This window comes from Salvelinus alpinus, chromosome 19, assembly GCF_045679555.1.
Source record: "Salvelinus alpinus chromosome 19, SLU_Salpinus.1, whole genome shotgun sequence".
In the NCBI taxonomy this organism is placed as follows: domain Eukaryota; kingdom Metazoa; phylum Chordata; class Actinopteri; order Salmoniformes; family Salmonidae; genus Salvelinus; species Salvelinus alpinus.
Window position 1 is genome coordinate 32,335,040 of NC_092104.1, and position 27,293 is coordinate 32,362,332.

The following is a 27,293-nucleotide window of genomic DNA, read 5'->3' on the forward strand; positions in this document are numbered from 1 at the left end:
AGGGGAGCAGCGGTTTTCCCAAAAGTTTTTTATTGAAACTCATTTTAAAACCCATAGTCCATTTGTTCACAAACCATTTGACTGTCATGCTGCTCTTGTATGATTTTGTGTGCAAAATAAATATGTTTTCTTTTATTCAAAGGAAAGGCCATATGTGTTCCCAATTTAATAATTTTGTATCTGAAGGATTGAATTACTTAATTAAAGGAAAAACGCAATATAGATAGCCATAGGTTTTCACAATTTAGAAAAAGGAAATATGATCAACTTAAGCAAGAAACAGGTTGACTAGGGTAGGCCATCATTGTAAATAAGAATTTGTTCTTGACTGACATGCCTAGTTAAATAAAAAGGTTAAATAAAACATTTAAATATGCTAGAAGAAGTTTCAAAACGTATTAGCACAATGTGATTCAGATATGGCTGTGAAGGCAAGGGTGGGTTGTGGTTGTTTAGGGTTATGCTATAATGTTCAATAAGTAGTATGGCTTCATATTGTCCAGGACATTTTAGACGAAAATGCATAGTTTGAATTCTGAACATACCAGTTCTACTGGTCGTGAAAACTGGAACCACATTAGTGAAATATTGCAAAATAGTCCTGTTTATGCCAGAATAATTGCACAATAGTTTGTATACTCAAGTACCAGCAACAATGTGAATATCTCGTTCCATACCTTCCAGTCTATTTATTGGGAATGTATTAATTTATTAATACATACATTTATTTGCATTTCCTCAATTTGCATTCTGGGATGTGAATTAGGTTTATTCACAGTACTTTAAGGATATATTCCTTCCATTGACATACTCCCTAGACTTGTGACATGTGCCGTCGGGAATGTAAGAAAGTAGGATATTGAGGTTACCTAAAACACTGTACACAACAAAAACACAAACCATGTAGGAAAAAAACTATTTTCTTTACTTCATAGAGCAAGAAAGAAAATATTTACAACACTTACTTATCTCAGAGGGAACAAACATAGATGATGACTTCTCCCCCGATTGCTCAGTTTGGCCGGGCGGCCAGCTCTTGAAAGAGTCTTGGTGGTTCCAAACATCTTCCATTTAAGAATGATGGAGGCCACTGTGTTCTTGGGGACCTTCAATGCTGCAGACATTTTGTGGTACCCTTCCCAAGATATGTGCCTCAACACAATCCTGTCTCGGAGCCAATGGACAATTCCTTGGTTTTTGCTCTGACATGCACTGTCAACTGTGGGACCTTATTTACAGTAGACAGGCGTGCGCCTTTCCAAATCATATCCAATTAATTGAATCTACCACAGGTGGTCTCAAATCAATTTGTAGAAATATCTCAAGGATGATCAATGGAAACAGGATGCACCTGAGCTCAATTTTGAGTCTCATAGCAAAGGATCTGAACACTTATATAAAGCTATTTATGTTTGTTATTTAAAAAAAATTTGCAAACACTTCTAAAAACCTGTTTTTGCTTTGTAATTATGGGGTATTGTGTGTAGACTGCTGAGGATTCTTAATTTTTTTAATCCATTTTAGAATAAGGCTGTAATGTAACAAAATGTGGAAAAAGTCAAGGGGTCTGAACGATCACTCAACCTTTGCCCTTATGAAATGATTCACAATCACTGATATTTCTCCACAGGGTCATATTTACTAAATCTGTGTGTGAGATTTGAGTTTTCAGAAAGCCTGTGCCAAATATGTTATTCCTACGACTACATTTTGAATCAGGACAGCCCCAATATCTGGTGAATAGTCAGGGAAGCCCCAACATCTGACACTCAAGTTGATCAAATTACACATCTCATTTACTCTCAATGGGAGTAGTGATTACTCACACGATAACAAAAAATGACAATAAAGCAATTTCAATATGCATTTTCGAAAGAAAGAGGAAAGAAAGCATATTGGATGATCTTTATCTCAACCTGCACATTTATAAGCAAAGGCCTTTGCCACTTTGACCAGATCTACACAGCTATTTGACATGGGACTCTGTGGTGGTGAGAACTGAACGTTTATTTTTAACACTATGTTTTGCTTGAGAGGAATTTATATATTGGACACTCAATAAAGATGTAATCTGCAGTCTCTTAGACAAAACATTGCACAATATTGTTTGATCTTATAGTGAAGATAACATGGGTGGTGTAAGTGACTATAGTAGAAATATTCATGGACTTAAGGACCAATAGCATTTTGATGATAAACTTACAGGTCAGATATGGGTTGTGTTGGGGACTAACTTGAGTGCTCTCTTTCAGTGTTTTACCTGTTCCTGTGCCTTACTTCACAAGTAGCAGCCTTCCAATGGACACAGATGGCAACATATATGATGTTGCATCATGGACAAAAAGAGTTGGACTACTTGGTATGTTTAGGAGCCTTTTCCTGAGGGTTAAAAGGTTAAGGAAACTAAAACTCCATAAAGAAAAGCAAACAACATTAGCACTGATTAACTGTAAATCATTGCCTTCATCATAAATGCAATCAATGATGATTATATTGACACTGTAGAACCTTTAAACAGTAGAAAATGACTTCCATTTCACTTCCATATTCCACTAGAACCAGCCCGGGATTCTTCCCCCTCATACTGGGCCCAACCAGGTAGGCTGGATCCAGGAGCCGAAAATGAACGAGAAGATCACCGGAAAACATCTTTCTGCCTTTCTTTGTTATATGAGTGAAGCTGCCAAACTGAACATGGAAAAGAGGGTGATCAATGGACTCAATGAGGCCTGTCAACATATCAAAGACCTGAAATCCTGGATGTGCAACCACCAAGACTGCCAAGAAGTGTGCCAACTCCCTTTTGATGTGAACGACCACCACGAAACTCTTATGTTTGTGAAGGGGCTTCTCACCCTCTACACACAATGGTTGATTAAAGGAACAGAGTAATATACAATATGCCTACTTGAAGTCTAGCTTTATTAATAATTCATATATTTATTTATGACAACATTTATTTATTCATCAGTGTACTGATCAGTGTCTTATCAATTGAACACTCTTATTTGGTTCCGGGTCACATTGAAAATACGTTTTTTTTGTCAAAGAATTGGCCTTATCATTATGTTATCGTTTGTGTCATACAAGAATGTTACCAATTGTTGGAAATGCCATGTATTGTACCTGATGCACATTAAGTAACATGCAAAAAAATACTACGTTCCATTCATTAAAAATGTTTCCGGAAATTGTACCGTTTGACATACTTCCTAGACTTGTGACATGTGCCGTCGGGAACGTAAGAAAGTAGGATATTGAGGTTACCCAAAACACAGTACACAAGAAAAACACAAACCATGTAGGAAAAAACTATTTTCTGTACTACAAGAAAGAAAATATTTACAACACTAACTTCTCAGAGGGAACAAAAAGGACTTCCAAAAAGTAATCTCATAAATGAAATCTTCCTTAAACAAAATTGTTAATACTTGTTTTATAACTTAAACCATATCATGATTCTTGACAGAGGAATATTTCCCACATGGTAACTGCTTTGCAAACAAAAAAAGTTTAAATCATCATGACATCCATCTGCTCTTGCCCTTTGAGTATTTGCATAGCTCCAATTCCCTTTGAATGGAACAGAAATAAAACTTTTGATCTGAATGACGATAGATGAATGTTAGTTGTGATTAGCCCTAATGCTGTCTGATGTGGACAATAATGTACATGTGGGGCTCAGAATCTTGATCTGTAACAATAACATAGTCCCCAGTCATCGGGTAAAGGGGACTCCACTCTTAAAACACTAATTGATTAGACAAGTAACCCCGAGTCAATACATTTTTAGAATCACCTTAGGCAGTGATTACAGCTGTGAGTCTTTCAGGGTAAATCTAAGAGCTTTGCACGCCTGGATTGTATAATATTTGCCATTTATTCTTCAAAAAAATTCTTCAAGTCTATCACGTTGGTTGTTATTCATTGCTAGACAGCCATTTTCAAGTCTTGCCATAGATTTTCAAGCTGATTTAAGTCAAAACTGTAATTGGGCCACTCAGGAATATTCAATGGTAAGCAACTCCCGTGTATATTTGGCCTTGTGTTTTAGGTTATTGTCCTGCTGAAAGCTGAATTTGGCTCCCAGTGTCTGTTGGAAAGCAGACTGAACCAAGTTTCTCTAGGATTTTGTCTGTGCTTAACTATATTCGATTTCTTTTTATCCTGAAAAACTCCCTAGTCCTTTCCTCTGACAAGCATACCCATAACATGATGCAGCCACCACCATGCTTAAAAATATGAAGAGTGATACTCAGTGATGTGTTGTATTTGCCCCAGACATAACGCTGTATTACTTTAATGCCTTATTGCAAACAGGATGCCTGTTTTTGAATATTTTTTATTGTGTACAGGCTTTCTCTTTTCACTCTGTCATTTATGTTAGTATTGTGGAGTAACTACAATGTTGTTGATCCATCCTCAGTTATCTCCCATCACAGCCATTAAACTCTGTAACTGTTTTAAAATCACCATTGGCCTCATGGGGAAATCCCTGAGAAGCTGTATCTTTGTACTGACTGGGTGTATTGATACACCATCCAAAGTGTAATTACTAACTTCACCATGGTCAAAGGGATATGTCTGCTTAGGTTAAAAAATTATCTACCAATAGGTGCCCTTTGTGACCCGTTGGAAAACCTCCCTTGTCTTTGTGGTTGAAATTCACTTCTCGCCTTTATGTGACTTAAGCACATTTTTACTCCTGAATTTATTTAGGTTTGCCATAATAAGTTTTCAACCGTTTTGTTGACTCAATACATTTCAGTTTTTCACTTGTAAACATTTCTAAAAACATCATTCCACTTTGACATTATGGGGTATTGTGTGTAGATCAGTCACACAACATTTTAATTTGATCCATTTTAAATTCAGACTGTAACACAACAAAATGTGGGAAAAGTCAAGGGGTGTGAATACTGTATGAAGGCACTGTATGTGTTCTGTGTTAATGTTATCACCTGAACTTGTGACTAATGGGGAAATTAAACCGTGAAGGATTTCTTTTTACAAAATGTGCAAGATTACATCTCACATTACACTTTTTCTGTGAGTGGTTTTATTCTAAAATGCCTTATATTTCTCATATTCTAGTGGACATCAATCAATCAATCAATCAAGTTTATTTTATATAGCCCTTCGTACATCAGCTAATATCTCGAAGTGCTGTACAGACACCCAGCCTAAAACCCCAAACAGCAAGCAATGCAGGTGTAGAAGCACGGTGGCTAGGAAAAACTCCCTAGAAAGGCCAAAACCTAGGAAGAAACCTAGAGAGGAACCAGGCTATGAGGGGTGGCCAGTCCTCTTCTGGCTGTGCCGGGTGGAGATTATAACAGAACTATGCCAAGATGTTCAAAATGTTCACAAGTGACAAGCATGGTCAAATAATAATCATGAATAATTTTCAGTTGGCTTTCCATAGCCGATCATTAAGAGTTGAAAACAGCAGGTCTGGGACAGGTGGCGGTTCCATAACCGCAGGCAGAACAGTTGAAACTGGAATAGCAGCAAGGCCAGGTGGACTGGGGACAGCAAGGAGTCATCATGCCCGGTAGTCCTGACGTATGGTCCTAGGGCTCAGGTCCTCCGAGAGAGAGAAAGAAAGAGAGAAGGAGAGAATTAGAGAGAGCCAAGATTTTCAAAATGTTCATAAATGACAAGCATGGTCAAATAATAATCAGGAATAAATGTCAGTTGGCTTTTCATAGCCGATCATTAAGAGTTGAAAACAGCAGGTCTGGGACAGGTAGGGGTTCCATAACCGCAGGCAGAACAGTTGAAACTGGAATAGCAGCAAGGCCAGGCGGACTGGGGACAGCAAGGAGTCATCATGCCCGATAGTCCTGACGTATGGTCCTAGGGCTCCGGTCCTCCGAGAGAGAGAAAGAAAGAAGGAGAGAATTAGAGAGAGCCAAGATTTTCAAAATGTTCATAAATGACAAGCATGGTCAAATAATAAATCAGGAATAAAAGTCAGTTGGCTTTTCATAGCCGATCATTAAGAGTTGAAAGCAGCAGGTCTGGGACAGGTAGGGGTTCCATAACCGCAGGCAGAACAGTTGAAACTGGAACAGCAGCAAGGCCAGGTGGACTGGGGACAGGAAGGAGTCATCATGCCCGGTTTGCCGTGACGTATGGTCCTAGGGCTCAGGTTCTCCGAGAGAGAGAAAGAAAGAGAGAACGAGAGAATTAGAGAGAGCATACTTAAATTCACACAGGACACTGGATAAGACAGGAGAAGTACTCCAGGTATAACCAACTGACCCTAGCCCCCCGACACATAAACTACTGCAGCTTAAATACTGGAGGCTGAGACAGGAGGGGTCAGGAGACACTGTGGCCCCATCCGATGATACCCCCGGACAGGGCCAAACAGGAAGGATATAACCCCACCCACTTTGCCAAAGCACAGCCCCCGCACCACTAGAGGGATATCTTCAACCACCAACTTACAATCCTGAGACAAGGCCGAGTATAGCCCACAAAGATCTCCACCACAGCACAAACCAAGGGGGGGCACCAACCCAGACAGGAAGATCACGTCAGTAACTCAACCCACTCAAGTGACGCACCCCTCCTAGGGACGGCATGAAAGAGCACCAGTAAGCCAGTGACTCAGCCCCTGTAATAGGGTTAGAGGCAGAGAATCCCAGTGGAGAGAGGGGAACCGGCCAGGCAGAGACAGCAAGGGCGGTTCGTTGCTCCAGAGCCTTTCCGTTCACCTTCACACTCCTGGGCCAGACTACACTCAATCATATGACCTACTGAAGAGATAAGTCTTCAGTAAAGACTTAAAGGTTGAGACCGAGTCTGCGTCTCTCACATGGGTAGGCAGACCGTTCCATAAAAATTGAGATCTATAGGAGAAAGCCCTGCCTCCCGCTGTTTGCTTAGAAATTCTAGGGACAATTAGGAGGCCTGCGTCTTGTGACCGTAGCGTACGTATAGGTATGTACGGCAGGACCAACTCGGAAAGATAGGTAGGAGCAAGCCCATGTAACGCTTTATAGGTTAACAGTAAAACCTTGAAATCAGCCCTTGCCTTAACAGGAAGCCAGTGTAGGGAAGCTAGCACTGGAGTAATATGATCAAATTTCTTGGTTCTAGTCAGGATTCTAGCAGCCGTATTTAGCACTAACTGAAGTTTATTTAGTGCTTTATCCGGGTAGCCGGAAAGTAGAGCATTGCAGTAGTCTAACCTAGAAGTAACAAATGCATGGATTAATTTTTCTGCATCATTTTTGGACAGAACATTTCTGATTTTTGCAATGTTACGTAGATGGAAAAAAGCTGTCCTTGAAACAGTCTTGATATGTTCGTCAAAAGAGAGATCAGGGTCAAGAGTAACGCCGAGGTCCTTCACAGTTTAATTTGAGACGACTTTACAACCATCAAGATTAATTGTCAGATTTAACAGAAGATCTCTTTGTTTCTTGGGACCTAGAACAAGCATCTCTGTTTTGTCCGAATTTAAAAGTAGAAAGTTTTCAGCCATCCACTTCCTTATGTCTGAAACACAGGCTTCTAGCGAGGGCAATTTTGGGGCTTCACCATGTTTCATTGAAATGTACAGCTGTGTGTCATCCGCATAGCAGTGAAAGTTAACATTATGTTTTCGAATAACATCCCCAAGAGGTAAAATATATAGTGAAAACAATAGTGGTCCTAAAACGGAACCTTGAGGAACACCGAAATGTACAGTTGATTTGTCAGAGGACAAACCATTCACAGAGACAAACTGATATCTTTCCGACAGGTAAGATCTAAACCAGGCCAGAACTTGTCCGTGTAGACCAATTTGGGTTTCCAGTCTCTCCAAAAGAATGTGGTGATCGATGGTGTCAAAGGCAGCACTAAGGTCTAGTAGCACGAGGACAGATAGAGAGCCTCGGTCTGATGCCATTAAAAGGTCATTTACCACCTTCACAAGTGCAGTCTCAGTGCTATGATGGATGCAATGCATTATTTGTAATGCATGCAGTTATTCCTATTCAACCATGCTCATTGGTTTGATCACCTGATTCATCAACATCACATTTGCAATGATCATGGAGGAAAGTAGTAACCTAGTCATACCTTCCACTTGCAAACCAAAGTCTGCTGGTAAACACTACGCTGCGATAGGAAAAATTACTACAAGATTGTTTAGTAGATTATGGGATTGGAGTCAGAAACTAAAAAAAAAAAAATTCCATGTAGGTACATTTCCATGTTTGAAATAGACATTAGTCTCATTAATTCAAAAACTGTCAGACATCACTAGACAAGCACTCATTAACACATCTTCAGAAACTTGTGCCATGCATCTCACTCGAGGTAAGACACTTAACACCACAGTCACCTACATAATATAGTTGCCGCAAACAAAATGTTAATTTTTTAAATTTTTACAAAGAATAAAAACAAACTAATCTAAGAGAGTATTCATGGGCAATTCATAGACTTTACAAAATGTCTCTAAAATCCTGTTTTGGTAGGATATGTGGAAGTGGATTCAGATACATTTTTATTTCATTAAAATGGACAAGCCATGCAAAGAGTGACATCAAATGTTCACCTGTTTGTAGTAGTCAGTTAAATCTATTCCAAAAAGGAATGCATTAGGATTTTCATAGTTATTTGATTTACCTCATTGTTGAACAGCTATCTTTCTATGTGAGTTTTGTTTAGGACTACCAATATCTTTCATTGCAACGTTGTTGATCGTCAGCACTGCCTCAAGGCCAATGGGCCAAAATCACCGGAAAAAAGCTGCAAAATCCAAAACTCTGAACTGGCTTGCATCTCGAACACAACACCTGCTTAAAGAATATGTAAGTAGTGGACATCAAATGTTATTTGTCACATGCGCTGAATACAACATGTGTAGGTAGACCTTACCGTGAAATGCTTACTTACAAGCCCTTAACCAACAATGCAGTTCAAGAAATATGAACTACGGACATGGTTATTATATTGTGTAAAAGTGAAATAATGGAAAGAGCTTAGGCCTATACATAATATTTGGTAAGATGATTAGACAAGAAAGAAAACATAAGCTCTGAAAAAGAAAGACTGTAAAATGGTGCTTAAATCCTAAATGTATCTTCTCATTAGGTTAACAGCAATTTCCAGGGAGAAGACCCACAACTAAATTTGACCATTACAGACATCATTCTGCCTGTGACGTGTGTCTCTGCCGTTAGATCCTCCTGTGCCATCAATGGATACCTTGGACAACTGAATCAAATGATTCAGCAAGATGATTTGACTGGAGACTCAGAGAAATTCATATCTCAGACTGAAGTCATCAGGAGCCAGTTCATAGCAGCCATGGATAATCAAAACTGTGTGAAACTAGATCTGGAGAAGCCAGGGGACAGTTCATACAAGAGGAAATTAATGGGTTACAAAATCCTTGATAACGTCTACAAGTGGCTGAAGGGATACTAGCAAAACACAACAAGCGTCCTTAGACTAGTCTTGTTCTTTGGAGGATAAATGATAAACTTGATATATGTATTTATTCATTTCAATCTATTTATTAATTAATATATGTATTACTTTTTCACTTGTTTACATAGCATATTTATTTATTTGTTCATGAACCTATAGTAAATTATCCTGTTCAACTGACCTCCCTGCACTCCATTCAAAAAGGTCCAGTTAAGTGCACAGGGGAGCAGCGGTTTTCCCAAAAGTTTTTTATTGAAACTCATTTTAAAACCCATAGTCCATTTGTTCACAAACCATTAGACTGTCATGCTGCTCTTGTATGATTTTGTGTGCAAAATAAATATGTTTTCTTTTATTCAAAGGAAAGGCCATATGTGTTCCCAATTTAATAATTTTGTATCTGAAGGTTTGAATTACTTAATTAAAGGAAAAACGCAATATAGATAGCCATACGTTTTCACAATTTAGAAAAAGGAAATATGATCAACTTAAGCAAGAAACAGGTTGACTAGGGTAGGCCATCATTGTAAATAAGAATTTGTTCTTGACTGACATGCCTAGTTAAATAAAAAGGTTAAATAAAACATTTAAATATGCTAGAAGAAGTTTCAAAACGTATTAGCACAATGTGATTCAGATATGGCTGTGAAGGCAAGGGTGGGTTGTGGTTGTTTAGGGTTATGCTATAATGTTCAATAAGTAGTATGGCTTCATATTGTCCAGGACATTTTAGACGAAAATGCATAGTTTGAATTCTGAACATACCAGTTCTACTGGTCGTGAAAACTGGAACCACATTAGTGAAATATTGCAAAATAGTCCTGTTTATGCCAGAATAATTGCACAATAGTTTGTATACTCAAGTACCAGCAACAATGTGAATATCTCGTTCCATACCTTCCAGTCTATTTATTGGGAATGTATTAATTTATTAATACATACATTTATTTGCATTTCCTCAATTTGCATTCTGGGATGTGAATTAGGTTTATTCACAGTACTTTAAGGATATATTCCTTCCATTGACATACTCCCTAGACTTGTGACATGTGCCGTCGGGAATGTAAGAAAGTAGGATATTGAGGTTACCTAAAACACTGTACACAACAAAAACACAAACCATGTAGGAAAAAAACTATTTTCTTTACTTCATAGAGCAAGAAAGAAAATATTTACAACACTTACTTATCTCAGAGGGAACAAACATAGATGATGACTTCTCCCCCGATTGCTCAGTTTGGCCGGGCGGCCAGCTCTTGAAAGAGTCTTGGTGGTTCCAAACATCTTCCATTTAAGAATGATGGAGGCCACTGTGTTCTTGGGGACCTTCAATGCTGCAGACATTTTGTGGTACCCTTCCCCAGATATGTGCCTCAACACAATCCTGTCTCGGAGCCAATGGACAATTCCTTGGTTTTTGCTCTGACATGCACTGTCAACTGTGGGACCTTATTTACAGTAGACAGGCGTGCGCCTTTCCAAATCATATCCAATTAATTGAATCTACCACAGGTGGTCTCAAATCAATTTGTAGAAATATCTCAAGGATGATCAATGGAAACAGGATGCACCTGAGCTCAATTTTGAGTCTCATAGCAAAGGATCTGAACACTTATATAAAGCTATTTATGTTTGTTATTTAAAAAAAAATTGCAAACACTTCTAAAAACCTGTTTTTGCTTTGTAATTATGGGGTATTGTGTGTAGACTGCTGAGGATTCTTTATTTTTTAAATCCATTTTAGAATAAGGCTGTAATGTAACAAAATGTGGAAAAAGTCAAGGGGTCTGAACGATCACTCAACCTTTGCCCTTATGAAATGATTCACAATCACTGATATTTCTCCACAGGGTCATATTTACTAAATCTGTGTGTGAGATTTGAGTTTTCAGAAAGCCTGTGCCAAATATGTTATTCCTACGACTACATTTTGAATCAGGACAGCCCCAATATCTGGTGAATAGTCAGGGAAGCCCCAACATCTGACACTCAAGTTGATCAAATTACACATCTCATTTACTCTCAATGGGAGTAGTGATTACTCACACGATAACAAAAAATGACAATAAAGCAATTTCAATATGCATTTTCGAAAGAAAGAGGAAAGAAAGCATATTGGATGATCTTTATCTCAACCTGCACATATATAAGCAAAGGCCTTTGCCACTTTGACCAGATCTACACAGCTATTTGACATGGGACTCTGTGGTGGTGAGAACTGAACGTTTATTTTTAACACTATGTTTTGCTTGAGAGGAATTTATATATTGGACACTCAATAAAGATGTAATCTGCAGTCTCTTAGACAAAACATTAGACAATATTGTTTGATCTTATAGTGAAGATAACATGGGTGGTGTAAGTGACTATAGTAGAAATATTCATGGACTTAAGGACCAATAGCATTTTGATGATAAACTTACAGGTCAGATATGGGTTGTGTTGGGGACTAACTTGAGTGCTCTCTTTCAGTGTTTTACCTGTTCCTGTGCCTTACTTCACAAGTAGCAGCCTTCCAATGGACACAGATGGCAACGTATATGATGTTGCATCATGGACAAAAAGAGTTGGACTACTTGGTATGTTTAGGAGCCTTTTCCTGAGGGTTAAAAGGTTAAGGAAACTAAAACTCCATAAAGAAAAGCAAACAACATTAGCACTGATTAACTGTAAATCATTGCCTTCATCATAAATGCAATCAATGATGATTATATTGACACTGTAGAACCTTTAAACAGTAGAAAATGACTTCCATTTCTCTTTCATATTCCACTAGAACCAGCCCGGGATTCTTCCCCCTCATACTGGGCCCAACCAGGTAGGCTGGATTCAGGAGCCGAAAATGAACGAGAAGATCACCGGAAAACATCTTTCTGCCTTTCTTTGTTATATGAGTGAAGCTGCCAAACTGAACATGGAAAAGAGGGTGATCAATGGACTCAATGAGGCCTGTCAACATATCAAAGACCTGAAATCCTGGATGTGCAACCACCAAGACTGCCAAGAAGTGTGCCAACTCCCTTTTGATGTGAACGACCACCACGAAACTCTTATGTTTGTGAAGGGGCTTCTCACCCTCTACACACAATGGTTGATTAAAGGAACAGAGTAATATACAATATGCCTACTTGAAGTCTAGCTTTATTAATAATTCATATATTTATTTATGACAACATTTATTTATTCATCAGTGTACTGATCAGTGTCTTATCAATTGAACACTCTTATTTGGTTCCGGGTCACATTGAAAATACGTTTTTTTTGTCAAAGAATTGGCTGTATCATTATGTTATCGTTTGTGTCATACAAGAATGTTACCAATTGTTGGAAATGCCATGTATTGTACCTGATGCACATTAAGTAACATGCAAAAAAATACTACGTTCCATTCATTAAAAATGTTTCCGGAAATTGTACCGTTTGACATACTTCCTAGACTTGTGACATGTGCCGTCGGGAACGTAAGAAAGTAGGATATTGAGGTTACCCAAAACACAGTACACAAGAAAAACACAAACCATGTAGGAAAAAACTATTTTCTGTACTACAAGAAAGAAAATATTTACAACACTAACTTCTCAGAGGGAACAAAAAGGACTTCCAAAAAGTAATCTCATAAATGAAATCTTCCTTAAACAAAATTGTTAATACTTGTTTTATAACTTAAACCATATCATGATTCTTGACAGAGGAATATTTCCCACATGGTAACTGCTTTGCAAACAAAAAAAGTTTAAATCATCATGACATCCATCTGCTCTTGCCCTTTGAGTATTTGCATAGCTCCAATTCCCTTTGAATGGAACAGAAATAAAACTTTTGATCTAAATGACGATAGATGAATGTTAGTTGTGATTAGCCCTAATGCTGTCTGATGTGGACAATAATGTACATGTGGGGCTCAGAATCTTGATCTGTAACAATAACATAGTCCCCAGTCATTGGGTAAAGGGGACTCCACTCTTAGAGTAGCAAAGGGTGCAAACATTAAGTGATCACAGTTAAGACATGTACTAAGGCCTCTCAAAAAACACACTATAAAAACCCCATAAAATATACATTCATGAAATAAACAACCAATGCTGCTAGATTTGACATCATTCAAAGTAAACTGTTGTTGTGCATCAAGTAATAAATACAGAAAAATCATTAGACTGCCTGAGGAGAGTTAACACAAAATGCGCTAAGACATAAAAAATTTAAAAAAGACAAAATATCACACTGCAACAGTAATACAGTATCCATGCATGTACTGTTCTGGGGTGCATTTCTCATAAAGGAGTAGTCTCTCTAGACAGATGGGATGCCTCCCACAATGTGACAACGTAGGTTGGTGTTTCCAAGACTAATAAAGGAGAGGGGTGTAAAATGTATGTTTCTATATTAATTTCAATATGGCCTATAAAAGTTGCATCTTCGACAAATAAGATCTGAACTAGGAGAGACATGCATCTTTGAAAGGCTAGCATAACAGCGTCATAAGCATGGCTTGATTATGAGAAACAAAAATAGAACATGCATACGCTATGTAACCTGTATGGTTATGGCTGACGCTTGTCTTCAGCTTAAAGTATCCTAAATGTGTTTGTTTGGTTAAAGGGTACAGCATAAACACTCACCAGCGCCTCCCTTAGCGGAACAAGAAGAAAATAGCAACATTCACCACATAATGTTTGAATGCTCCTATAACACAACGTTTCTTTGTTTAATTGACTGAATGGAAGGTAGGCTGCAGCGTATGATGTTAAATGTACAGTGAGTGTAGTGTGTGCCCCAAGTGCTTCGCATCGGTCTTCGGACCACTCAGGGTCCATTCCGTAAAACTGCATTTTCCTTAAGTGAAAGGTGAATACTTTTCCATGGATAGCCCTTGGCTTAATATTATCTGAGGATATTAGACTTCTGGTATAATTTGAAGAGTCCAACCCCCCAAGAAAAGGGTAGAATACCCAGGATGTCTGTCCACAAAGGACTGGAACACCCTCCCTCCCTCCCGCTGCATGGACAGAAGAAAACTGTGCAAGAGTTTGAGACCCCACCAGATACATATGAGCTGAATGATGAGAATGAAAGACCAGTAGCAAATAGTTACTGTTCAAGGCTTTCATGGTACTCAAAGCATACTGCCAATCAATGCTAAGCTTTTGGTTTGTTTTATAGGCTTTTTGATGGCAAGCTCAGTGTATCCACACTCATCGTCATACAACAGAGTAAACAACAGAACCAACTGAATCACTCAACTCCTTCAAGAGATATTTCCCTTTTAAGACAGTTCATAGGCCATCTTATACCTTAAATAATTTAAGAGCTGAATAAAAACAAAAACAAAAAATGAGCAAGTATGCTAAATGGTTGAAGCGCCATGTTATTTGCCTGCTGAAGTGAGCCTGAAAACAAGCTGGGAGTTCCCCCGTCAGCAGTGTTGAAGGTTACATTATCAAAGAGCAACAAGGGCAGCAGGTCGCCGAGCGGTTCAAGCTCTGGGCCAGTAACTGAAAGGTCGCTAGATCGAGTTCCTGAGCCAACAAGGTGAAAAAAATCTGAGCAAAGCACGTAATCCGAATTGCTCCAGGGTTGCCTTTTACAATGGCTGAACATGGCCATGACCCCACTCTCTGAGGGTGTCCCAGGGGGAGTTGGGATATGCAAAAAAACACAATTACAATTCACACATGCGTATAATACACACTTGTACATGTGTGAAATAGAACAAATATAAGCACCCACATTAATGCTGTGTTCAAAAGATGCTGTAAAGTTGTTCTACGGGTTGTGTGTATCAATCCTCCAAAGTAATGCACCGAGCCTGGGTTGTTGACAGCAAAGCCCAGTCGATGTGTAGGAATGATAGGTCAGTGAGCTGGATAAGGTCACGTATAAAAAGACCCTAAACATCATGTCCTGTTTTGAATGGTAATGGATAGGGTGGAAGACAGAGTAACCTCTTTGGATTACCTTTAAGGCGAACTAGTGCTGGTGCTTTTCCATATTATTGTTTCAAGGTGTTTTTCAATCTGGGGAGGTTAGAGGAGTTTGTGGTAGGGGCCCTCAGTGGAGGGCTCTACTAGAGGGTACTATGACCATGCCCTCTATCTGAACCCTTCTTCCGCTTCCTCTCCGCTGAGGGTGCGGCTAGGAGTCTGCAGAGTGCCTGTGGGTGTTGGTGACAGCCTGGGTAGCTTCCTCAGGCAGCAGGTTAGGGTCAGTAAGGACAGATGTGCTCGTGCTGAGCTGCCGGAGAGTGCTAAGGACCACTGGACAACAGAAAGACCAATCAGCTATACATTCATCAGAGTTGACATTTTGTGTGACAACAAGTTACACAAAACAAGGTCGAATTTTAAATTTCTCTCTCCATAAAATTATGTATGAAACAATCATGAATGAATCGTGAAGTGATGAGTGAGAAAGTTAGAGGCATAAATATCATACCCCTCCACAGACGTTCATGCGCTAGCTGTCTAGTCTGTGTTTTATAAAATGTGCAATAAGCATAACAATATGCATTTATATGAGGAATGAAACCAAGATGAAGACAAGGAGCTAGCATGCCTCAGTAGGGCTTCAGATTGTGCAGCTGACTCTTCAGGATCCTACTTCCTGCAGCATGCTAATCAGACAGTAGTAATATAACCTAGTGAACTGAACGGTCTCCAGCAAAGATCATCTCTGACGTCAACATCCCTCCCTCATATCATGAGATCGCTCCTCTTTGAGTGCAGGAGACAAAGGTTGGCCAAGACACTGAATGTGTTCTTTCTTGTAAATAAATTACAGGAAAAGATTGTGAGTGATAGAGGTTGACAGATCATGACACACCATGACGCCAAACTTTCCTTAGAAAGCAATGGGGGTGGAATGGACTTTTATACATTCTAAAGAAGGAAGTATAGCATAACGTCACACATTCAATCTAACACCTACAGAAAGACAGTCATTCAAGTAAAAATCATAGTGAAATGCCATAATGGAATCATTAGCCAGCTGTGCCTTCTCTACCCACCACCTCCTCACTCTCCTACTCTGACACAGCTACCATTTAATTGAAAACAACAAATGTGTGGATGTGTGAGAGGTTTGGGATGCTGCGTGGGGTTTACTTACTGGGCCTCAGCACAGGCAGGGAGCAGTGACAGTCCAGCCATTGCAGTGTGGTCTCGCACAGCTCCCCTTTGCTTGTGGTGGAGACCGTCCCATTGAAGGACTCAAACAGGGGCTTAATGATGATGCTGAACTAAGGATGGTGGGTCAAGGGTCAAACACACTATTGAGAAAAAAGATCTGAATTTGCATCCTATTCCTTTCTCACACTGACAAACAAGACAGATATACTCAGATGGCTCATGGAACTGCAGTCCTTCAGTTAGGTCCAAAAGTATTTGGATAGTGACATGTTGTTGTTGTTTTGACTCTGTACTCCAGCACTTTGGATTTGAAATGATACAATGACTATGAGGTTAAAGTGCAGACTGTCAGCTTTAATTTGAGGGTATTTTCAGTCATATCGGAAATTACAGCACTTTGTACATAGTCCTCCATATTAGGGAACCAAAATTATTTACACAAATTCACTTATATGAGTATTAAAGTAGTCAAAAGTGTCGTATTTGGTCCCATATTCCTAGCATGCAATGACTACAAATCGTGTGACTACAAACTTGTTGGATCCACTTGCAGTTTGTTATGGTTGGTTCAGATTATTTTGTGCCCTTATAGATTTGAACGGTAACTAATGTATTGTGTCATTTTGGAGTCACTTACAGTGTAAATAAAACATAGAATATGTTTCTAAACACTTCTACATTAATGTGGATGCTAGCATGATAACAGATAATCATGAATGAATCGTGAATAGTGATGAGTGAGAAGTTAGAAGCATAAAAATCATATCCCTCCAAAAATGCTAACCCCCCTGTTATTGGTACTGGTGAGAGGTTAGCATGTCTTGGGGGGTATGATATAAAATGCTAACCCCCCTGTATTTGGTACTGGTGAGAGGTTAGCATGTCTTGGGGGTATGATATAAAATGCTAACCCCCCTGTTATTGGTACTGGTGAGAGGTTAGCATGTCTTGGGGGTATGATATAAAATGCTAACCCCCCTGTTATTGGTACTGGTGAGAGGTTAGCATGTCTTGGGGGTATGATATAAAATGCTAACCTCCCCTGTTATTGATAATGGTGAGAGGTTAGCATGTCTTGGGGGTATGATCTTTGTGCCTCAAACTTAGTCACTCATCATTATTCACAATTCATTCAGGATAATCCATAATAATGGTAGCAATCACAAGTGTTCAGAAACTAGAGCCTCCCGAGTGGCGCAGCGGTATAGGGCACTGCATCGACTCCAAAATGACATCTCATTTACCATTTGTTTCTATTGGGCCAAAATAATCTGAAACACAACCAAAACAAAGCACAAATGCATCCAAAAAGTTTATCAAGCTTGATGTAGTCATTGTGTGGTAGGAATATGGGATCAAATACTAAACTTTTGACTACGTTAATACATACAGAGCATTCGGAAATTATTCAGACCCCTTGACTTTCTCCACATTTGGTTACGTTACAGCCTTAATCTCTAAAAATTGATTAAATTGTTTTTGACCCTCAATCTAAACACAATACCCTATAATTACAAAGCAAAAACAGGTCTAGACATTTTTGCAAATGTATATTTAAAAACAAATGAAATATCATATTTACATAAGTATTCAGACCCTTTACTCAGTACTTTGTTGAATCACCTTTGGCAGCAATTACAGCCTCAAGTCCTCTTGGGTATGACGCTACAAGCTTGGCACACCTGTATTTGGGGAGTTTCTCCCATTCTTCTCAAGCTCTGTCAGGTTGGATGGGGAGCGTCGCTGCACAGCTATTTTCAGGTCTCTCCAGAGATGTTCGATCGGGTTCAAGTCCGGGCTCTGGCTGGGCCACTCAAGGACATTCAGAGACTTGTCCCATAGCCACTCCTGCGTGGTCTTGGCTGTGTGCTTAGTGTCGTTGTCCTGTTGGAAGATAAACCTTTGCCCCAGTCGGAGGTCCTGAGCGCTCTGGAGCAGGTTATCATCAAGGATCTCTTTGGACTTTGCTCCGTTCATCTTTCCCTCGATCCTGACTAGTCTCCCAGTCCCTGCTGCTGAAAAACATCCCCACAGCATGATGCTGCCACCACCATGCTTCACCGTAGGGATGGCGCCAGGTGTCCTCCAGGCGTGACACTTGGCATTCAAGCCAAAGAGTTCAATCTTTGTTTCATCAGATCAGAGAATCTTTTTTCCCATGGTCTGAGAGTCTTTAAGTGCATTTTGGCAAACTCCAAGCGACCTGTCATGTGCCTTTTACTGAGGAGTGGCTTCTGTTTGGACACTCTACCATAAAGGCCTGATTAGTGGATGGCTACAGAGATGGTTGTCGTTCTGGAAGGTTCTCCCATCTCCACAGAGGATCTCTAGAGCTCTGTCAGTGACCATCGGGTTCTTGGTCACCTCCCTGATCAAGGTCCCTCTCCCCTGATTGTTCAGCTCTAGGAAGAGTCTTTGTGGTTCCAAACTTCTTCCATTTAAGAATGGCCACTGTGTTCTTGGGGATCTTCAATGCTGCAGAAATGTTTCGGTACCCTTCCCCAGTTCTGTGCCTCGACACAATCCTGTCTTAGAGCTCTACGGACAATTCCTTAAACTTCATGGCTTGATTTTTGCTCTGACATGCACTGTCAACTGTGGGACCTTATATAGACAGGTGTGTGCCTTTCCAAATCATGTCCAATCAATTGAATTTACCATAGGTGGACTCCAATGAAGTTGTAGAAACAGGATGCACCTGAGCTAAATTTCAAGTCTCATAGCAAAGGGTCTGAATAATTATGTAAATAAGGTATTTCTGTCTTTTATTTGAATACATTTCCAAAAATGTCTAAAAACCTGTTTTAGCTTTGTCATTATGGGGTATTGTGTGTAGATTGATGAGGATTTGTATTCATTTAAACAATTTTAGAATAAGGCTGTAACGTAACAAATGTGGAAAAAGTAAAGGGGTCTGAATACTTTCCGAAGGCACTGTACTCTACACTTGTAACCTTTCACAAGTCTGAAACCTGAGGTTAGGGTGCTTTCCAACAGTCAAACGGTGGCTCTTCTTTGCTGATATAGAGCATCTTATCTAGCCTTCTGGTCTAAATAAAATGAACCAGCATAATATTAAAAGTAGCCTGATTGAATCTTATATTATTACGACAAAGTTATGTTCAATGTCAAGGATAAAAGGATACAATCCAAAACTTCCAGTTCTGAAGGGTGCGGCTCTTCACATACTCATCAAACTTCTCCCGCATGTGGTCGAAGCGGTGGCGTGTGATAGGCACTCCCGTAGCAGGCAGCTGCTCCTGACACACACTGTGGCACAGCAATAACGTACAGATCAGATTACTATGTAATGTATACTGACACATGGTATCATCACATATGGTAGGGTGTACACCCACTCTGCCCAGATGCACTTTGGTGATGAAATTTTACTTATATTATAAAATACATTTTACAGAGACAAAAAGTATTATTCATGTTCTGAATCATTCAGTGGGGTCTTTAACATATCATTAACAGTATATCCAAAAAGTCAGATTTTGCAACCTAATACATCCAATAACAAGCCATGAACTCTTGACAAAGCTGTGCAGGTTTCTCTGAACAACGTGAGGATTTTACATTTTGTGGTCGTTCTTCAAAGTTGTTTCCACAGGTCGCAAAAAAATAAATTAGCATGACACGAGTCAAATTAAATGTAAAAGACTGAAAATTTAAAAAAACTTGGTATACGTTCAGTGCTCCGTTGACATTTCACAGAGACACGCTTGTTTTTGTGAGAAATCTTTGGAAAATTACAGGAATTTAGAATAAATATGAAAAGCTTATACTAAAATATGAAAATACTACGTCTCAAAATCAATATCCATTTTACCTCTATATTGTTTTATGTCCTGCGGATTCGAGAAGCAAGATGAGCTCAATGGGAAAGTAGCGATACAATTTTCTCAATTTTTTACCACAATTTTTCTCTGGCCTCCATTAATTTATTCACCTTAATTCTGGCCACCCTGCAAGGGTACACACTCCAATAACATTTGAATGGATTATAATAAGAGACATGGGGTTTGGACCATTGGTTTTCTTAGAGGACTATATATACAATTAACATATTTTTCCCATTGGTCAAAAGATGCGTTTTTGATTGGACACCCTACATGTGGCTGTGTACCAATAATGAAACTGTTTCATGAACTCGTCTCCTCAGAGGAGAGTAATAACAGATAACAGTGAGGCAGTACGTACTTTATGGAGGCATTGATCTCCTCAATCTCCTCCCGTAGCCTCTTGGTCTCTTCCTGCATTTGCTGCCTCTCCTGCTGCAGCTTCGCAATGTAGTCAACGGTCTTCTGCAGCGTGCCAGCATTACTGATCTGGTATTAAACACAACAAGAATGGGTGCCGATATTGGGAAGGTCATGTAGAAATATATATATTTTTTTTAATAGTTGAAATAGAAGCTTTGGGTTGCATGTTGGAACATTCAACAGTGTGAGGGTATCCATCTTTCTTTCATTACTTTACTATTTGTACCCTGCATCTGAAAATAACAGGATGTGCATACACAATGCTTCTGAACTGAACTTTAAATAAAAGCCATCAAAAGCTAGATTTGGAAGATATGAGTATGATGACTCAGAAGATGGATGACAGACAAGATAATGGCTTTACATTGGACTGGGACTTGAGAGTGGGAACCAGGCTGCTCAGTGTTTTGAAGCCAATGTTGATGTTAAAGCGCCTCTTCTGTTCAGCAGTGATGTGGGTCACCCTACGGCTCTGGAACAGATAGGGAGGAGAGACAAGTATCATCACAATGATCAGTGTCCACAATGCTTCTACGGCAGGCACACTCAGCACCAGACCTGCTTGAAAAAGCTGAATTTATACAGTCAAAGAAACGCACACAGAGACAGAGAGAGAAGCAGGCATGTGGGCTGATGATACCTGGTTGGACTCGTTCTTAGAGAGGGCTGTGCTGCTGCTGCTGAGGGGAGACTTAGGACTGGAGACCTGCTCTGACCCACACGGTGACCCCTGACCTGAGCCACACTCCTCATGCCCTGGGAGACACAGATGATCCAGAGTTGCCAAAAACCATCACAACAAAGACTGCTACACCAGTGAGCACCAACTCACAAAGACAAATCAATAATGTTATGGAAAGCAGAAGTGCTGTAAACATTCCAAAACAATGTGTATGAATGTTACCATGCCACATTCTGTATGCATATGTAAAGTTATTAGATCGATAGCTTAGGTTAGACAGGAGGAAAGTACCCTCGGACACTTGACTGAGGTTAGTGTACATACAAGAGAAAAAATAAGGGCTTGGCGTATGTCACTCACCAGTACAGTCCTCTTTATTGATAATGAGCTGGGGAGACTTCGGAGTCTGTGGAAGGATATGAAATCCAGGAGCCTGAGAGAGAGAGGGGGATGGGAAGAAATAAAACACAAATTAAATGAAAACGAACTAACATAAAACTGGGTTCAGTGTAAAGTAAGGCAGGCCCTTCAGAGCAGACACGGTCTTACCCTTGATAGGCTTGAGGAGGCGATGACCACGCCAGTTGAGGGAACCACGTCTGCTTTCAGGGGAGTTGGAGTAACAATCACTGCACTGGTATGCCCTGGGAAGGGGGCTGAGACAGCAAAATATTTGACATTACAACAGTCACAGAATAAATGCTGATTTTCTCTCATTTATTTCATCTCTAATATTGAGCTTGGATGTCATTGATGATCTTTGCTAGGATCATTTGGGCTCAATTGCTTGCAAATATTGACTAGGTTTCATTCAGTTTTTCTTTACAATAGTCTTTACTGACTATAAAAATGACAAACAGTATTGCCACCTTGTGGTGTGATCACAATATGAGATGGCTCTCTAGTGAAGCAGTAACCCCCCACCTCAATAAATGGTAGTGTTTTGGGAGTAGCACCTGCTAGGCATGAATTAATTCAATATTACATTCAATATTAATATCAATACACCATTCTCATCCATCAACAATGAAATAGTTTGGGATGTGATTAACTCACTTGTTAGGATGAGGTGAGATGAGGGGATGGGGTTGGCAGGAACTATCCTTTGCACATGGCATGTCTTTTTGCTGGAGCAAGAAGGCTGGATGGGTCTGGGCAGGGCGAAAGTCTGGGGGTGTTGGAGGGGGATGGCAGGTGAGGGTGCCAGGGGCTGGAGGGGGGGTGGTGGTGGTGGAGGAGCCCGGGTTAAGGAGCTGAGCTCAGAGCCCTGACTGAAGGTGGTGGCAGCCTCACTGGGTGTAACAATGGAGGAGGCAGTGTGTGTGATGACAGATGGGGGTGGGGAACCGTCCAGGCTTGTGGCATCGTCCAGGGGTGGGGGGGCTACTGATGTTGCTGTGACAGCACCTTGGCAGGGCTGGGTGTGTGGCAGTGTGGGAGGGGCTGAGGGTTGCATGAGGGAGGAGCCTCCAGCCTGACCACTAGGTGGCACTGGCGCAGTGAACAGAGGCATGTAGTTCTGTACATAGGAGGAACCTTCACCGGTCCCACTGGTTTGATTGGCCATGAGGGAGGAGATAGGCAGGGGGGCTGCGGAGACGAGTCTGTGGTCATGACTGATGGACGGTAGGTCAGCTGAGAGGTGCATGGAAGAGAGAAGCTGGCCCTGTCAAGTCACAAGGACAGGAGAAAAGAAAGCACATTTATAATGTTATCAGTTAGTCAAATTATGTGAAACCATCTAAGAATAAAGGTAGGAGTGTGTTAGGTCTGGGGGTATGTTAGGGCTGAGGTTCACAGTGACTGGGCCTAGGGTTTACCTGGGATTGAGAGCTGCTGCTGGGTAGAGGAGTGACAGATGAGGCAGTGAGGGAAGCAGAGGGGAAGATGGGCTGACGGAGGCTGTGAAATAAGTCTGGGAGAAGTCTCTAGGTTAGTTAAAATTAGTATAACATCCACTCCACCAACATAAGTGTTAGGATATGCCACCTGCTGTATTACAGTCAACAGCATGGGACTAAGAGGTTAGGCAGACATCACGCAATGATTTGGAGCACAACTCAGTACATGAATGCTTTTTGTGTTTTTTCGTCACAAAATAGGTGGCCTATGGCGCTTGCAACGCAGATTTTCTCTGCTCAAATTTTGAGAGGGAACGTATTATTCCTTCCATCACGGTGCGGGCACTGTTGTGTAGATAGAGAGGATGTATTTTACCAACAAACTTGCTTGGTTGAAACATTTATTTTGGTCCTCTTTCTTTTCTGGCACAATGTTGTTTCACAAAAGAATGAACTCTACATTATAAATTCAAACTACTGTAAAAAAATAAGCAACAGTAGCTAACCAATTTGGCGAAAATATTCATATTTTCCCACCAGGTGTGTTTTTCCACCAAACGGACTTATTGCAGATAAAAATCAGTGTGTGATGAGGTAGTGCACACAAAATTATATTTTTTGCTTAAGTTTTCATGTATTGAATAAAACTAAAAGGTTCAATCTGTTTCCATCACATTTCAACTCTACTGTTGTGTTAAATTGCAAATGTTCCTACTATGGTCTTGGCAGATGCATTCTAGCCAACAGCTCACAGATATATTGCAGGTAGGCTAGTCTACATGATGAGATTATTATGGATAAGAGACAGAATATTTTGTATTTCTCAAACGCCAATCAAGCATCGATCATCATGTCACCAGAATAAGGCCCTCTGTATTTATTAGAAAAGAGCATCAAGCTCATCACTGTGCACTTTCACCACACTGTGAAGTTCATTATAACTTATTTCATCTGTAGCCTAATAAACTGCTTGGTTTCCCGAGTCATAGGACCACAAACCATATTATCGCGTGACTCCCAAGTTTATTTCGATATGATGGTTATTATATCAATATTTGCGCTTAAGCCCCCTAAGGTCGATGTCCGCGCCCCCGAGGAAATGTAATTAGCATAATACAAAAAATCCCTGTAAAAATCAGTCAGTTTAAGCTAGAGATATGTTGTTGTTTTTTTACATGGGATGTGACTCATTCCAACGCATCCGCCTATGTCGCACTTCCGCATCAGCAGTGAAAGGTGACAGAGCTAGAGCTGCGAGACATCCCGAAGATCCGTCTTCTCACAAAATCTGCTATAGCGTTCGAACGGTTTGGCCTATAAACTATGAACCCTCTGTGGAAAGATGAGACGCTCACGAACACGATCGTGTTCTCCATCTTTCTCCACGACCCCCACAAGAGTCTTGGGACACGTCTGAAGTAGGTACAGCTGATTTATCAACTTCTGTCTGTAGCATCCAAACAGTATGGGTTAAACACTGTGCAAAGATGGGACTCTCGCGAACACGTACATGCCAGTTGTCTCGCTCTAAGATGCCCACAGGTCTCGCAAGACTCGTCTGAAGGTCCCACGGTACCAGGTGGAATTTTTAAAAATGGAAGTACACATATAGTGTGTGTATATACACTGCTCAAAAAAATAAAGGGAACACTAAAATAACACATCCTAGATCTGAATGAATGAAACATTCTTATTAAATACTTTTTTCTTTACATAGTTGAATGTGCTGACTACAAAATCACACAAAAATTATCAAGGGAAATCAAATTTATCAACCCATGGAGGTCTGGATTTGAGATTAACTCTCAAAATTAAAGTGGAAAACCACACTACAGGCTGATCCAACTTTGATGTAATGTCCTTAAAACAAGTCAAAATGAGGCTCAGTAGTGTGTGTGGCCTCCACGTGCCTGTATGACCTGCCTACAATGCCTGGGCATGCTCCTGATGAGGTGGCGGATGGTCTCCTGAGGGATCTCCTACCTGGACTAAAGCATCCGCTAACTCCTGGACAGTCTGTGGTGCAACGTGGCGTTGGTGGATGGAGCAAGACATGATGTCCCAGATGTGCTCAATTGGATTCAGGTCTGGGGAATGGGCGGGCCAGTCCATAGCATCAATGCCTTCCTCTTGCAGGAACTGCTGACACACTCCAGCCACATTATGGTCTAGCATTGTCTTGCATTAGAAAGAACCCAGGGCCAACCGCACAAGCATATGGTCTCACAAGGGGTCTGAGGATCTCATCTCGGTACCTAATGGCAGTCAGGCTACCTCTGGCGAGCACATGGAGGGCTGTGCGGCCCCACAAAGAAATGCCACCCCACACCATGACTGACCCACCGCCAAACCGGTCATGCTGGAGGATGTTGCAGGCAGCAGAACGTTCTCCACGGCGTCTCCAGACTCTGTCACGTCTGTCACGTGCGTGTGAACCTGCTTTCATCTGTGAAGAGCACAGGGCGCCAGTGGCGAATTGCCAATCTTGGTGTTCTCTGGCAAATGCCAAACGTCCTGCACGGTGTTAGGCTGTAAGCACAACCCCCACCTGTGGACGTCGGGCCCTCATACCACCCTCATGGAGTCTGTTTCTGACCGTTTGAGCAGACACATGCACATTTGTGGCCTGCTGGAGGTCATTTTGCAGGGCTCTGGCAGTGCTCCTCCTGCTCCTCCTTGCACAAAGGCGGAGGTAGCGGTCCTGCTGCTGGGTTGTTGCCCTCCTACGGCCTCCTCCACGTCTCCTGATGTACTGGCCTGTCTCCTGGTAGCGCCTCCATGCTCTGGACACTACGCTGACAGACACAGCAAACCTTCTTGCCACAGCTCGCATTGATGTGCCATCCTGGATGAGCTGCACTACCTGAGCCACTTGTGTAGGTTGTAGACTCCGTCTCATGCTACCACTAGAGTGAAAGCACCGCCAGCATTCAAAAGTGACCAAAACATCAGCCAGGAAGCATAGGAACTGAGAAGTGGTCTGTGGTCACCACCTGCAGAACCACTCCTTTATTGGGGGTGTCTTGCTAATTGCCTATAATTTCCACCTGTTGTCTATTCCATTTGCACAACAGCATGTGAAATTTATTGTCAATCAGTGTTGCTTCCTAAGTGGACAGTTTGATTTCACAGAAGTGTGATTGACTTGGAGTTACATTGTGTTGTTTAAGTGTTCCCTTTATTTTTTTGAGCAGTGTACATATATATACACACATAAGTATGTGGACACCCCTTAAAATGAGTGGATTCAGCTATTTCAGCCACAGCCGATACTGACAAGTGTATAAAATTGAGCACACAGCCATGGAAACTCAATAGACAAACATTGGCAGCAGAATGGACTTACTGAAGAGCTCAGTGACTTTCAATGTTGCACCGTCATAGGATGCCATCTTTCCAACAAGTCAGTTCGTCAAATTTCTGCCCTGCTAGAGCTGCCCCGGTCAACTGCAAGTGCTATTATTGTGAAGTGGAAATGTCCTGGAGCAACAACGGCTCAGCCGCGAAATGGTAGGTCACACAAGCTCACAGACCGGGATCGCCGAGTGCTGAAGCGCATACAAATTGTCTGTCCTAGCTTGTAACACACTACCAAGTTCTAACCTGTCTCTGGAAGCAACATCAGCACAAGAACCATTTGTCAGGGAGCTACATGAAATGGGTTTTCAAGGCCAAACCGCCGCAAACAAGCCTAAGATCACCATGCACAATGCCAAGTGTCAGCTGGAGTGGTGTAAAGCTTGCCGCCATTAGACTCTGGAGCAGTAGAAACGCGTTCTCTGGCGAGATGAATCACGCTTCACCATCTGGCAGTCCAACGGATGAATGTTGGTTTGGCGGATGCCAGGAGAAAGCTACCTGCCCGAATGCGTACTGCCAACTGTAAAGATTTGTGGTGGAGGAATAATGGTCTGGGGATGTTTTTCATGGTGATTTGGGC

At 40.9% G+C, this 27,293-nt stretch overlaps 1 protein-coding gene and 1 long non-coding RNA gene across 8 annotated transcripts in view; one reads left to right on the forward strand and one right to left on the reverse strand.

Annotated features, from left to right (window-relative positions):
* Positions 1 to 2,903: 2,903 nt before the first annotated feature.
* Positions 2,904 to 27,293, reverse strand: part of mlxip (MLX interacting protein) — a 46,283-nt gene continuing 21,893 nt past the window's right edge. For 5 of the 7 annotated variants that reach the window (XM_071353080.1, XM_071353078.1, XM_071353079.1 and 2 more), the window contains 10 exons: positions 23,333 to 23,427; positions 22,569 to 23,178; positions 22,062 to 22,168; positions 21,873 to 21,945; positions 21,471 to 21,586; positions 21,195 to 21,302; positions 20,769 to 20,896; positions 19,709 to 19,832; positions 16,543 to 16,672; positions 12,562 to 15,692 (listed from right to left, as the gene is read on the reverse strand). In XM_071353080.1, the coding sequence (XP_071209181.1) occupies positions 15,571 to 15,692; positions 16,543 to 16,672; positions 19,709 to 19,832; positions 20,769 to 20,896; positions 21,195 to 21,302; positions 21,471 to 21,586; positions 21,873 to 21,945; positions 22,062 to 22,168; positions 22,569 to 23,178; positions 23,333 to 23,427 (1,613 nt within the window). In that variant the 3' untranslated portion in view covers positions 12,562 to 15,570. The other 2 variants (XM_071353082.1, XM_071353081.1) reach the window with 2 other exon arrangements.
* LOC139545378 (uncharacterized) lies at positions 11,806 to 14,366 on the forward strand. The gene is made up of 2 exons (XR_011669055.1): positions 11,806 to 12,017; positions 12,215 to 14,366. It is a non-coding gene; the product is annotated as an uncharacterized lncRNA (long non-coding RNA).